Raw genomic sequence first — 13,852 nt, 5'->3', positions numbered from 1 at the left:
GGCCACAATACTCTACAATCTTTCACAGCAACGTCATCTCGCACTTTCCCCGTATCTGTTAATTCCATTAATATCCAAAGATCTATCAACCTCTGTCTTGCCATCTTTATCGGGTAAACCCTCGTCAACATGCTTAACACTTCAACTGCCCACTTCCACTGACCAAGCAAGCCATGTGTATCAGACCTAATATCTTTTTTATTCATTCGCAGGGCGTGGGCCTCGCTGGCTGGGCCAGCATTTATTGCCCATCCCTAGTTGCCCTTGAACTGAGTGTCCCGCTCGGCCATTTCAGAGGGCAGTTGAAAGTCAACCACATTGCTATGGGTCTGGAGTCACAAGTAGGCCAGACCGGGTAAGGACGGCAAATTTCCTTCCCTAAAGGACATTAATGAACCAGATAGGTTTGTCCGACAATTGACAATGGTTTCATGCTCATCAGTACATTCTTAATTCCAGATATGTTTTTATTGAATTCAAATTCCATCATCTGCCGTGGTGGGATTTGAACCCGGCCCCCCAGAATGTGAGCTAAGTTTCTGGATTGATTGTCTAGCGATAATACCACTAGGCCATCGCCTCCCATTATCACGGGAGGGGATGGTTTCTGCACATGCTTTAGCAACCAGTGCTTCTCTTCACATCCAAATATGTCCTGTTAAATTACAAAGAAGCGATCTCAGTTCAGTAATAACCTTCTTTCCAAGTCCAGTATATCCTGTGTTGCGCCTTTTCAGTAATATTCATGCGCTATCCCTGTGCTGCTCTCTAAGTTTTGCAAGTTCTTTCAGATCTCTTGCCATCGCTCGAAATTACTTGGCAAGCTGTGAGACATCAGTGACTTGATATGTCTTTCATGTGTTTGAGGGTCATCCTTCCACACTACAAACCTGCTTCCTTTCTCTCATGCTAAATTTCTAGGCGTACGCAAGTCATTGAAATGGAATTGGCCTTTCCCTCTGAAGTTTCAAAGTTTATTTATTAGTGTCATAATTAGGCTTATGAAGATACTGTGAAAATCCCCTAGTTGCCACGTTCTGGCGCCTGTCTGGGTACACTGAGGGAGAATTTAGCACGGCCAATGCACCCTAACCAGCGCGTCTTTCGGACTGCGGGAGGAAACCAGAGGAAACCCACACAGACACGGGGAAGATGTGCAAACTCCGCACAGAAAGTGACCCAAGTCAGGAATCGAACCCAGGTCTTTGGCGCTGTGAGGCAGCAGCGCTAACCACTGTGCCACCCCTGCTATTATCATCAAAAATATTGCAAGCCACAACTAAAGAAAAGGGAGGTCTTGCATTTCTATAGCGCCGTTCAGGATCTCCAAGGGAGCTTTGTAGTCAGTTAAGATCATTTTTAAAGTCTAGTCACTGAGGTAATAGAGGAAACATGAGAGCAAATTTACACACAGCAAGATCCCACAAAAAGAACGTTTGGATAATCTGTTTTTGTGATCTTTATTGAGGGATAAATACTGCTCAGGACATCGGGGAGCTGGGGGGGAATTTTCCCATCCAGCCTGCCACGGGAATCGTAGACCATGGACCATGCAAAGATCGGTTGACGTCAGGCAGAAATTTCCAGCTTTAGGACGAGGGCAGCCAGAGAATTCCGCCCCGGGACTCCCCTGCTCATCTTCAAGATGGTGGCCTTGGAATCTTTACCGAGAGGGTAGGGGGGTGGTCTCAGTTCAATATCTCATGTGGAAGTCAGCACCTCTGACAGTGCTGCACCCTCTCAGTGCTGCATTGGTGTGTGAGAGTGGGGTTTTCCAGTCACACCGGCCCCAGGATGGAAAATTCCTGTTCGAGGTCAGTGGACCTTTTCACTTGTCTCCTCTGTCCCGCCGGCGAGGATTCCCGAGGCGGGCAGGACAGGAAGATTTTCGTACAAGTCTCACAGATCCCTGAACTCGGCAGAGCAGGTGAATAGGATAGTTTTTGGAAGGCGTGTGGGAGATTTGCTTTTATCAGTGGTGGCATAGAGTATAAGAGTGAGGAGGTAATGGTAAGTTGGACAGAGCATTGGTTGGACCGCAGCTGGAGCACTGTGTGCAGTTCCGGTCACCTCACTACAGGAAGGATGTGATAGCACTGGAGGCTCCAGGGGTATAGATAGAGTGAATGCAAGCAGGCTTTTTCCACTGAGGCTAGGGGAGAAAAAAACCAGCGGGCATGGGTTAAGAGTAAAAGGAGATAAGTTTAAAGGGAATATTAGGGGGGGGATTCTTCATGCAGAGAGTGGTGGGAGTGTGGAATGAGCTGCCGGATAAAGTGGTAAATGCGGAGTCACTTTTAACATTTAAGAAAAACTTGGATGGGTTCATGGATGAGAGGGGTGTGGAGGGATATGGTCCAAGCGCAGGTCAGTGGGACTTGGCAAAAAATGGTTCGGCACAGACCAGAAGGGCCAAAAGGCCTGTTTCTGAGCTGTAGTTTTCTATGGTTCTATGGGAGATTCCCAAAATGTTTTCTTTAATGCAGAGAAGGCTAAGGGGTCATGATTGAGGTGTATATGAAGGGTATGGACAGGGTGAGCAGCTGTTTCTCTTGGTTGAGGGAAACAGCTGAGTGATTTTTTTTCTCTCAAATCCGCTCTAATGCCCTGTCCCTCACACCAAAACTGTGCCCCCTCGTGATTGCCCCCTCAACCAAGGGGGACAGCTGCCCCCTGTTCATCCTGTCCATACCCCTCATAATCATATACACCTCAATCATGTCCCCCCTCAGCCTTCTCTGCTCTAGAGAAAACAATCCCAGCCTATCCCGTCTCTCCTTATTGTCCCAATGCTCCATCCCAGGTAACATCCTGGTAAATCCCCTGTATCCCCTATAGTGCTATCACATCCTCCCTGTAGTGAGGTGACTGGAACTGCACACAGAGCTGTGGCTTCACCAAATGCTGTGTACAATTCCCAACATTACCTCTTCGCTCTTATACTCTGTGCCACCACTGGTAAAAGCAAGCGTCCCATTTGCCTTCTTAACCATGCTATTCAGTTGCTCTGTGAACTTCAGGGATTCGGGGAATAACTATCCCAAAATCCCTCTGTTCCTCTGAGCTTCCCAATGTCATTCATTAAATATTCCCTCATCATGTTTCTTCTTCCAAAGTTTGACTCGTCAACTTTAAGGGCGTTCAAATGGTCAGTGGATGGGCATATGGATAACATTGGAATAATTTAGGTTAGAGGGTCATTAGATTGGTTCCACTGGTCGGTGCAACATCGAGGGCCAAAGGGCCTGTACTGCGCTGTAATGTTCTATGTTCTAAAGTGCATCATCGCGCACATATCACACTTAAATACCATTTGCCACTGCTGTGACCAACCCAGCGATATCTTCCTGTAATCCACAAACATCTTCTTCCCTATTAATCACCGTACTCATCTTGTGTTGGCTTGTGGGGAAGAAAAATCCACCAGTCAATAGCGATCAGGAAAGGCGGTGGTGTAATGGGATTGTCCCTGGACTAGTCCTCCAGAGATCCACTGCAAGATCTGGAGACCTAGGTTCGAATCCCATCATGGCAGATGGTGAAATTTGAATTCTATGAAAATCTGGAATAAAAAGTCTAAATGACAAACATGAAACCATTGTCGTGAAAATCCATCTGGTTCACTAACGTGCGTTAGGGAAGGAAATCTGCTGTCCTCACCTGGTCTGGTCTACATGTGATTCTCAAATGCTCTCTAAAATAGAGGGCAGTTAAGGATGGGTAATAAATTCCAGCCCCGCCAGCGATGCCCACATCCTGTAAAATGAATTTTTTAAAAGTGTGCGGTAGAAATCTTAAATTTCTCACATCACAACAGCAACGCATGTCCCAGGAGACTTTATGGGAGCAAATCAAGTCACTGATATTCACAGGGTGGTCTTAGGGCAGCTGATCAAAGTAGTAGTTTTAAGGAGGGTCTTAAAGCAGGAACGAGAGGCAAAGAGGGGTATTGAGGGATTTCTAGGACTTGGGGCTAAGGCAGCTGGAGGCATGGCCACCAATGGTGCAGTGATTAAAACCAGGGAATCTCAAGAAGCTAATATTGGCGGAGTCTAGATATCTCAGAGAGTTCTGGAAGTGGGTTTGATTTGATTTGATTTATTATTACCACATCTATTGGGATATAAGGAAAATTGTTGTTTCTTGCGCTATTTAGACAAAACATACCATTCACAGAGTACATAGGGGAGAAGGAAAGGAGAGGGTGCAGAATGTAGTGTTACTGTCATAGCTAGGGTGTAGAGAAAGATCAACATAACGCGAGGTAGGTCCATTCAAAAGCAGCAGGGAAGAAACTTCTTGAGTCAGTTGTCACGTGATCTCGGACTTTTGTATCTTTTTCTGACAGGAGAAGGTGGAAGAGAGAATGTCCGGGGTGCGTGGGGTCCTTAATTATGCTGGCTGCTTTTCCCGAGGCTGCAGGAAGTGCAGAGAGTCAATGGACGGGAGGCTGGTTTGTGTGATGGACTGGGATTTGTTCATGACCTTTTGTAGCTTCTTGCGGTCTTGGTCAGAGCAGGAGCCCATACCAACTGTGATACATCCGGAAAGTGTACTTTCAAATGGTGCATCTGTAAAAGTTAGTGAGAGAGATTACAGAGATAGCAGGAAGGACTTGAAAAGAAGATCGAGAATTTTAAAACCAAGATGTTGTTTAATCAGGAGCCAGTGTATGAGCATCAGAGTGGTAGGAAAATGGAACTTGGTGTGAGTTAAACTTTGAGCTTTAATCTTAAAAATTTTAAAACTTTAAAAACTTTAAACTTTCACTGTCTGTGCAGAGTTTGCAAGATCCCCCCGGTGTCTGCGTGGGTTTCCTCCAGATACTCCAGTTTCCTCCCACAGTCCAAAGATGTGCAGGTTAGGTTTACTGGCCATGCTAAATTGCCCCTTAGTGTCAGGGGACACAGTGGCACTGTGGTTAGTACTGCTGCTTCACAGTGCCAAGGACCCGGGTTCGATTCCCGGCTTGAGTCACTGTGCGGCGTCTGCACGTTCTCCCCGTATCTGCGTGGGTTTCCTCCCACAGTCTGAAAGACATGCTGGTTAGGGTGCATTGGCCGTGCTAAATTCTCCCTCGGTGTACCCGAACAGGAGTGTGGCGACTAGGGGATTTTCACAGTAACTTCATTGCAGTGTTAACGTAAGCCTGCTCGTAACACTAATAAATAGACTTTAAGACAGGGAGAATGAAGACTGAAGATAGCTCAGGTTTCACTCTCATCATCTACAATCTTACTCTTTGTTTTGTGCTATTTTTCATCCATCCTACCTTCCGTACGCCTTTGTTTTGAAATCGGCAGTTAGCACAAACACAGCACTATAAAGAAAGAGTTTGTTACTGAGTTGGCTTTGTTTCATCAGCCTGATATGTGTCCTATGTTTACCTCTCTATTTTTGGCTGTATCGCTCAGTCACGCTTGCCAAGAATACAGAGATGGTTTCTTTTTCCCCGCATGTTTTCCTCTATAAAATCTGGCAACTTCTTCTCCATTTAATCGTTTTTTTTGTTGCACGGTCCACATAGAAGGTGCAGTAATTGGGCTGGCACTGAATAATACAAGGCAGAACCATTCTATACGTCTATACCGGAATCCTACTGCCCCTGCTGCTCTAGAATCGGGGTGGGCGAGGCTGGTAAAATGGCATTCTCTGTTGACCTCGGGTGGGATCTAACAAGGCTTGGGCCGGTGAGGTGGTAAAATTCTGGTATTAATGTCACGGTGCGGTTCTACCACCTCTGCTCACCTTAATCATAGTGAGGACCACTGCGTAACATGCTTATCCCACATGCCGAGTGTAATAACCTCGACGAGGCCCAGGATGTTGACCCCTTAGAGTACGAGCTCCCTGATTGAGGTTGCCTGCCCAATCAGGGAGTCTCACCGAAAGTTTTTAAAGTTTAAAGTTTTTTAAAGTTTATTTATTAGTCTCACAAGTAGGCTTTCATTAACACTGCAATGAGATTACTGCGAAAATCCCCTAGTCGCCACACTCCGGCGCCTGTTCGGGTACACTGAGGGAGAATTTAGCACAGCTAATGCACCCTAACCAGCACATCTTTTAAACTGTGGGAGGAAACCAGAGCACCCGGAGGAAACCCACACAGACATGGGGAGAATGTGCAGATTCCATTCAGACAGTGACCCAAGCTGGGAATCAATCCCTGTATATATAAGGATGGCACGGTGGTTAGCACTGCTGTCTCAGAGCACCAGGGACCCGAGTTCCATTACAGCCTTGGCTCACTGTCTGTGCGGAGTTTACACGTTCTCCCCGTGTCTGTGCAGGTTTCCTCCGTATGCTTTGGTTTCTTCCCACAGTCCAAAGATGTGAAAGTTAGGTTGATTAGCCATGATAAAGTGCCCCTTAGGGGGCCTAGGAGGGTAAGTATGTGGGGTTACAGGGATAGGACCTGCGTGGGATTGTAGTCAGTGCATGAGCGATGGTCCATATGGCCTCCTTCTGCACTGCACATTTTATGATTGTATGATGCTATTGAGGAGTGCAGGGCTGCTGACACTCGCGATTTTTATTTATTTATTCATGAGTCACAGGTAAGACTTACATTAACACTGCAATGAAGTTAATGTGGAATTCCCCTAGTCGCCACACTCTGGCGCCTGTTCGGATCAATGCACCTAACCGGTACATATATTAGAGGTTCGAGTTGCACCTCTGGCTCAGAGACAGTGATAAAGCCCATTGCCCAACAAGATCTTTCATCACAGACCCCTACAATACAGATGGAGACCGTTCAGCCCGTTGAGCCTGCACCAATCCCTTCCTATCTCCATAACCCTACATATTTATCCTGCTAGTCCCCCCCCCCCCATCAACCTAACCCGCCAATCAACCTAACCCACACATCTTTGGACTGTGGGGGTGAAACTGGACACAGGGAGAAGGTACAGACTCCGCACAAACAGTGACCCAAGCCAGGAATCGAACCCAGGTCTCTGGCGCTGTGAGGCAGCAGCGCTAACCGCTGTGCCCCTGTGCCGCCCCTCCTCCCCCCAACTTTGTACCACTTAGGAGTAGAGATAAGTTTGTAAATAAAGGGAATCTGGTGAAGGCACGCCAGCCTCTGAGGGGTTATTTCATCTCCAACAAGAAAGCTGGAACTTCCCATTCCTGCATCTGCTGTCTGTCTGTCCCTGCTCCAGACAGCACCCACCAAAGACCTCACCGAAAGCAATCGGACGTTGCGGCACGAGTGTCGCCAGAACCTGCCCTGCGAAGCCCAAGAGGTGACCTCTGCATGAACTCCCCCGTTTACGACCCAGTTTGGAAGTTTAAAGTGCCCCTTTCACTTTCGGATTCTTTGCATTGTATCTTTGCAGTGCTGTATTTGTTTGTGTTGACCGTTCCAGTATTCCTGTGGTGTTTACATTCAGGAAGAGTGTATCTTAGGATCTGTGAACCCTTGGCCAACTGTTAACTTTCTGTTCAGAGACAGTCCTGTTCAGTAAATCTCTGCGTGTAAATTTTGCCCAAGTTGAAAATAAATTGCTTGTATCTGTCGTTTCCCAAGGCCAATCTGATTGTTTTCTTATTGCAATTAAATCGCATGAACCATCTCAAACAACTTGGCTTGTACATCATCAAATGGTTACAATTTTTATCTCAATATCTTGGACATTTGAAGAACCTTTCTTCCCTCCTTTCACATCTGCTTTGTATGATCATAGTGGTAGTTTACACAACAGTGGCGAAAATGTTCCAACTCCATCCTTTTTATGGTTGGAGGTTACATGGAGACTCTGAATACTGTTAATGTTAAATCCTCTATTTAAAGCAACAATATATTTCCAGTGGTTACCTCAGAGAGTCATGGAGATATACAACACGGAAACAGGCCCTTCAGCCCAACTCGTTCATGCCAACCAGTTTTCCTAAACTAGAAGTAGTCCCATTTGCCTACGTTTGGCCCATATCCCTCTAAATCTATCCCATCCATGTATCTGTCCAAATGCCTTTTAAATGATGTCATAGCCACCTCTACCACCTCCTCTGGCAACTCATTCTAAACACGCACCACACTCTGTGTATCAGGTGACTAAGGAAATTTGGCATGTCCGCTACAACTCTCACCAATTTCTACAGATGCAACATAGAAAGCATTCTTTCTGGTTGTATCACATCTTGGTCTGGCTCCTGCTGTGCCCAAGACCGCAAGGAACTACACAGGATCATGAATGAAGCCCAATCTATCACACAAACCAGCCTTACATCCACTGACTCTGTCTACACTTGCCGCTGCCTCAGAAAAGCAGCCAGCATAATCAAGAACGGCACACACCCCGGACATTCTCTCTTCCACCTTCTTCTGTCGGAAAAAGATACAAAAGTCTGAGGTCACTCAACCAACCAACACAAGAACAGCTTCTTCCCTGCTGCCATCAGACTTTTGAATGGGCCTACCTCGCATTAAGTTGATCTTTCTCTACACCCTAGCTATGACCGTAACACAACATTCTGCATCCTCTCCTTCTTTATGTATGGTATGCTTTTTCTGTATAGCGCGCAAGAAACAATACTTTTCACAGTATAATAATACATGTGACAATAATAAATCAAATCAAAAAAGTTGCCCCACAGGTCCCTTTTAAATCTTTCCTCTTAAACCTGTGCCCTCGAGTTTCAGACACCCCTACCCTGGAGAACACACCTTCGCTGTTCACCTTATCTATGGCCCTTATGCTTTTATAAACCTCTAGAAGGTCACCCCTCATCCTCCTACGCTCCAGGGAAAGAGGTCCCAGCCTGTCCAACCTCTGGGTTTGGGATAGGGATGTTTTGCTGCAATTGTATAGGGCATTGGTGAGGCCACACCTGGAACATCATGTGGAGTTTTAGTGTTCTTATCTGAGGAAGGATGTCCTTGCTATAGAGGGAGCACAGCGAAGGTTTACCAGGCTGATTCCTGGGATGGCAGGTCTGTCATTATGGTGAGTGACTAAGTCGGTTTGGATTATATTCACTGGAGTTTTAGAAGAGTGAGAGGGGATCTCATAGAAACTTATAAAATTCTAACAGGGTTAGACAGGGTAGATTCAGAAAGAATGTTCCTGATGTTGGGGGAGTCCAGAACTAGGGGTCATAGTTTGAGGATAAGGGGTAAAACCTTTAGAAGTGAGGTGAGGAGAAACTTCTTCACCCAGAGGGTGGGGAATGTGTGGAATTCACTACCACAGAATGTAGTTGAGACCAAAACATTATGAGATTTCATGAATGAAATTAGATATAGTTTTTGGTGCTAAAGGGATTTGGGGGGAAGGGGGGGATCAGGATATTGAATTTGATGATCAGCCATGATCAAAATGAATGGTGGAGCAGGCTCGAAGGGCCGAATGGCTTACTCCTGCTTCTAGATTCTATGGTTCTCTCCTTATAATTCAAATCTTCCAGTCCCAGTAACATCGTGACTAAATTCAAGCTGTGCGCCTTCTTTGGATTACTGGGGAGTTTGGGAAGTCTATAGTTTCCAGTTGCTTTCCCCAAGACGGCAGCCAAAGTCAACTTGACAACAGTGATAACCCCCAGGACTTGCGTGGGGAGTTGCTGATTGGCCTCCCTGCAGGACCTGTTGAGTACGAGCTCCCTGAGGATTGGAAATGAATATTGAGCCCTGTATAAAGCAGGACCCTGAGTGGGTCCATTGATGCATTGTCCCAGTTGGGACCTGTTTGTGTTCACCTCAGGTTTGTGGTTTTTGCTTTGTTTTGTGCAATAAAGCACTGTTCCTTTACAGTCAACTTCTAGAGTTCTTACACTTGCTAATCAGGCATCCCCCTTTCCATAGAGTCATAGCAGTTTAGAGCATGGAAACAGGCCCTTTGGTCCAATGTGTCCATGCACCCTTTTATTTTAAACCCCTAAGCTAGTCCCAATTGCCTGTGTTTGGCCCATATCCTTCTATACCCATTTTACCCATGTAACTGTCTAAATGCTTTTTAGAAGACAAAATTGTACCTGCCTCTATTACTACCTCTGGCAGCTTGTTCCAGACACTCGCCACCCTCTGAGTGAAAAAATTGCTCCTCTGGACCCTTTTGTATCTCTCTCTTCTCACCTTAAACGTATGCCCTCTAATTTTAGACTCCCCTATTTGTGGGAAAAAATATTGACTATTAGCTGATCTATGCCCCTCATTATTTTATAGACCTCTAAAAGATCATAAGAACATAAGAACATAAGAAATAGGAGCAGGAGTAGGCCATCTAGCCCTTCGAGCCTGCCCCGCCATTCAATAAGATCATGGCTGATCTGTCGTGGCTCAGTTCCACTTTCCCGCCCTCTCCCCATAACCCTTAATCCCTTCTCTTATCAAAAACCCATCAACCCGCTTCTTAAAAATATTTAGCGAGGCAGCCTCCACCACTTCAACGGGCAGAGAATTCCAGAGATTCACCACCCTTTGAGTGAACTTCTTCACTCAAAGGGTGGTGAATCTCTGGAATTCTCTGCCCGTTGAAGTGGTGGAGGCTGCCTCGCTAAATATTTTTAAGACGCGGGTTGATAGGTTTTTGATAGGCAAGGGGATTAAGGGTTATGGGGAGAGGGCGGGAAAGTGGAACTGAGCCACGACAGATCAGCCATGATCTTATTGAATGGCGGGGCAGGCTCGAAGGGCTAGATGGCCTACTCCTGCTCCTATTTCTTTTGTTCTTATGTTCTTATGATCACCCCTCTGTCTTCTACACTCCAGAGAAAAAAGACCCAGTCTATCCAGCCTCTCCTTATAACTCAAACTGTTAAGTCCTGGGAGCATCCTGGTAAATCTTTTCTGCACTCTTTCTAGTTTAATGATATCCTTTCTATAATAGGGTGACCAGAACTGTACACAGTATTCTAAGTGTCTTGTACCAATGTCTTGTACAACTTCAACAAGACATCCCCCAACTCCTGTATTCAGTGTTCTGATCAATGAAACCAAACATGCTGAATGCCTTCTTCACCACTCTGTCCACCTGTAATTTACTTTCAAGGAGCTGTGAACATGTACCCCTAGATCTTTTTGCTCTGTAACTCTCCCCTACTATTAACTGAATAAGTCCTGCTCTGGTTCAGTCTACCAAAATGCATCACCTCGTGTTTGTCTAAATTAAACTCCATCTGCCATTCGTCAGCCCACTGGCCCAATTGATCAAGATCCCGTTGCAATCGGAGATAACTTTCTTCTCTGTCCACTACGCCTGCTATTTCTCCTGTAGTAGAAATTATCCTGATCACTGAAAGTTTGGCATTCTTGTGTTTGTCCTGATGGGCGCGAGCCAGAAAAACCTTCAGCAACATGTCTCTTTTCAGCAATATTCAATGAATAAAAATGCGGCTTTTGTTCTGGATAAGAAAAACAATACAAAAATATGCTGGAGAGCTAGAAACTGTCCCTGACCCTGTGCTCACTCAGTGGAAATCTGTGTGGTTGTTTGAACTTCCTGTGCACTGGATGCAAAGTAGGTCTACAGAATTATCAAAAAGATATGTTTTTGCAATTTACAGTCCTGGGAATATTCTTTATAAAGTCTTCAATCGCAGAGCCTACAAGTGATAGCTACTTTTCAGAAAACATATTTCTTGTTATACAAAGATTTACGTGGATGCAAACCTTTACTGATGTCTTTTAAAAGGATTAGTCACTCAGACTAGCCGCGGAATGAGTTATCCAGACAACCCAATAATGTTGCACTTTCTGGTATTAATGAAAAGAGTGGGCGATTGTGGGGGAAATGGGAAGTTCGGGGGGGTTGAGGGTGGAGGCTGGGGTGGGGGGGGAAGGGGGGTAGATTGTGGGGTGGGTGCTGGAGGGGGGAGGATTCAGGTGGCAAAAGTGCGCATGGTCGAAAAGGGTGGGGTGGGGGGGGAGTGCAGGAAGGGATATGAAGGGAGAATTCCAGTACAAGACCAACTCTTGCTGAGGCTGAAAGTTGGGAGAAGTGCGAGAGGGACACCTGCTGTTCAAACCATCCGTTGTGTCTTTCAGGGTGCGAGAGGTTCCGATGGTCCTACAGGCGAGCCTGGTTCACCAGGTATCAAGGTGTGTAACCGGAGGCTGTGGCCAGGAGGTGGGAGCCCCCAGCCAAGGGCACAATGCTTCTTTCCCTTGCAGCCACCAAGAAGTGTTCACATAATAACCTAACTTCAAAATAGAGTTAATAAAGAGTCAAATATTTGTTTGATTTGTTTTTTACACATTTACCTCAAAAGTAAGTTTCCAGGACTGTGTTCAGGACCTGCGTTAGGTTCTATGCAGCCATTCCCAGGCTAATTCCTTGGTTAAAAAAAGATTTGCTCTTAAAATTGAGTGCTAAATAAAAACAAGGAGTGGCATGGCGGCACAGTGGTTAGCACTGCTACCTCACAGCGCCAGGGACCCAAGTTCAATTCCCGGACTGGGTCACCATCTGTGTGGAGTCTGCACACTCTCCCTGTCTCTGCGTGGGTTTCCTCAGGGTGCTCCAGTTTCCTCCCGCAGTCCAAAGATGTGCAGGTTAGCTTGATTGGCCATGTTAAATTGACCCTAATATCAAGGGATTAACAGTGTATATATGTGGGGTTACGGGAATAGGGCCTGGGTGGGATTGTGGTCAGTGCAGACCCGATGGGCCAAATGGCCTCCTTCTGCACGGTAAGGATTCTACTGGATTCCTTTGTTAGCCATGTTGCTTCTGTGAAAAGACTTTGATTTTCTTCACAGTTTTTCTAAATAGCTGATAAAAATTGATTGAAATTAATATTTAATTCCCATGTTGCACACATTTTTATGGAAATATAAATGCTGGTATTTCTCCTAATCTTAACCTAAAGATAGAGATTTTTCATTCCGCCCAATGATAGGCTTAACAGATAAGTAGATAGCTCGCTGCAAAGTGACTGAGTTATTTATGCTACGATTGCCTCAACTAACAAGGAATTTTGTTCTCTCCAACAGGGATCTCCTGGGGAATTAGGTCGGAAAGGACTAGATGGACAGAGGGTATGAGAAGCTAAATGGCCCAATATTACATTTCTTATTTGTCCAAATTATGCAAACTTTTTCTGGCGAGCACTTTAATACAAGTCACATTTTTAACAACCTGATCTTTAAACCCTTCCATTTATTTACAGGGTAAAAGAGGGGAACCAGGAAGCACAGGATCCACAGGCTTTCCAGTAAGTCGCAAAGTCATTGTGCCATCGGAGGCCATTCGGCCCATTGAGTCAATGCCAAATGCTCCACCATGTCGGAACGTTTTTGAATAGCATGTTTTGAACCAAGTTAATTTCAGTAAAAATGTTGCCCTCAGATTTAATTGTAGAACGGTGACATGGTGGTTAGCACTGCTGCCTCACAGCGGCAGGGACCCGGGTTCGATTCCGGCCTTGGGTCATTGTTTGCACATTCTCCTCGTGGTCTGCGTGGGTCTCCTCCGGATGCTCCAGTTTCCTCCCACAGACCAAAGATGTGTAGGTTAGGTGGATTGGCCATGTTAAATTGACCCTAATATCAAGGGATTAACAGGGTATACATGTGGGGTTATGAGAATAGGGCCTGGGAGAGATTGTGATCGGTGTAGACTCGATGGGCCGAATGACCTCCTTCTGCACTGTAGGGATTCTATGAACGAACATTCTTCCTTTAGCTAAACAAAACCACAAAGTGGGCTGTTTGGGGGAGGTGGTGGTGTAATGGTATTGTTGCTGGACTAATAATCCAGGGACCCAGGGTAATGTTCTGGGGACCCGGGTTCGAATCCCACCACGGCAGATGGTGTAATTTGAATTCAATAAAAGTCTACTGATGATCATTGTCGATTGTCAGAAAAACCCATCTGGTTCACTAATGTCCTTTAGCGAAGGAAATCTGCCG

The 13,852-nt window shown here is 45.7% G+C and overlaps 1 protein-coding gene across 1 annotated transcript in view; it reads left to right on the top strand.

Annotated features, from left to right (window-relative positions):
* The window catches only part of col27a1b (collagen, type XXVII, alpha 1b), a 576,392-nt gene that overhangs the window by 406,821 nt on the left and 155,719 nt on the right, over positions 1-13,852 (top strand). The window contains exons 29-31 of the mRNA XM_080211775.1: positions 11,987-12,040; positions 12,935-12,979; positions 13,111-13,155. Of these exons, the coding sequence (XP_080067901.1) occupies positions 11,987-12,040; positions 12,935-12,979; positions 13,111-13,155 (144 nt within the window). The remainder of the gene's footprint in view (positions 1-11,986; positions 12,041-12,934; positions 12,980-13,110; positions 13,156-13,852) is intronic.

Source organism: Carcharhinus amblyrhynchos, chromosome 25 (assembly GCF_965287045.1).
Source record: "Carcharhinus amblyrhynchos chromosome 25, sCarAmb.v2.hapA, whole genome shotgun sequence".
NCBI lineage: Eukaryota > Metazoa > Chordata > Chondrichthyes > Carcharhiniformes > Carcharhinidae > Carcharhinus > Carcharhinus amblyrhynchos.
The sequence above is the reverse complement of the archived record's forward strand: the minus strand, read 5'-3'. Positions and strand labels throughout refer to the sequence as shown.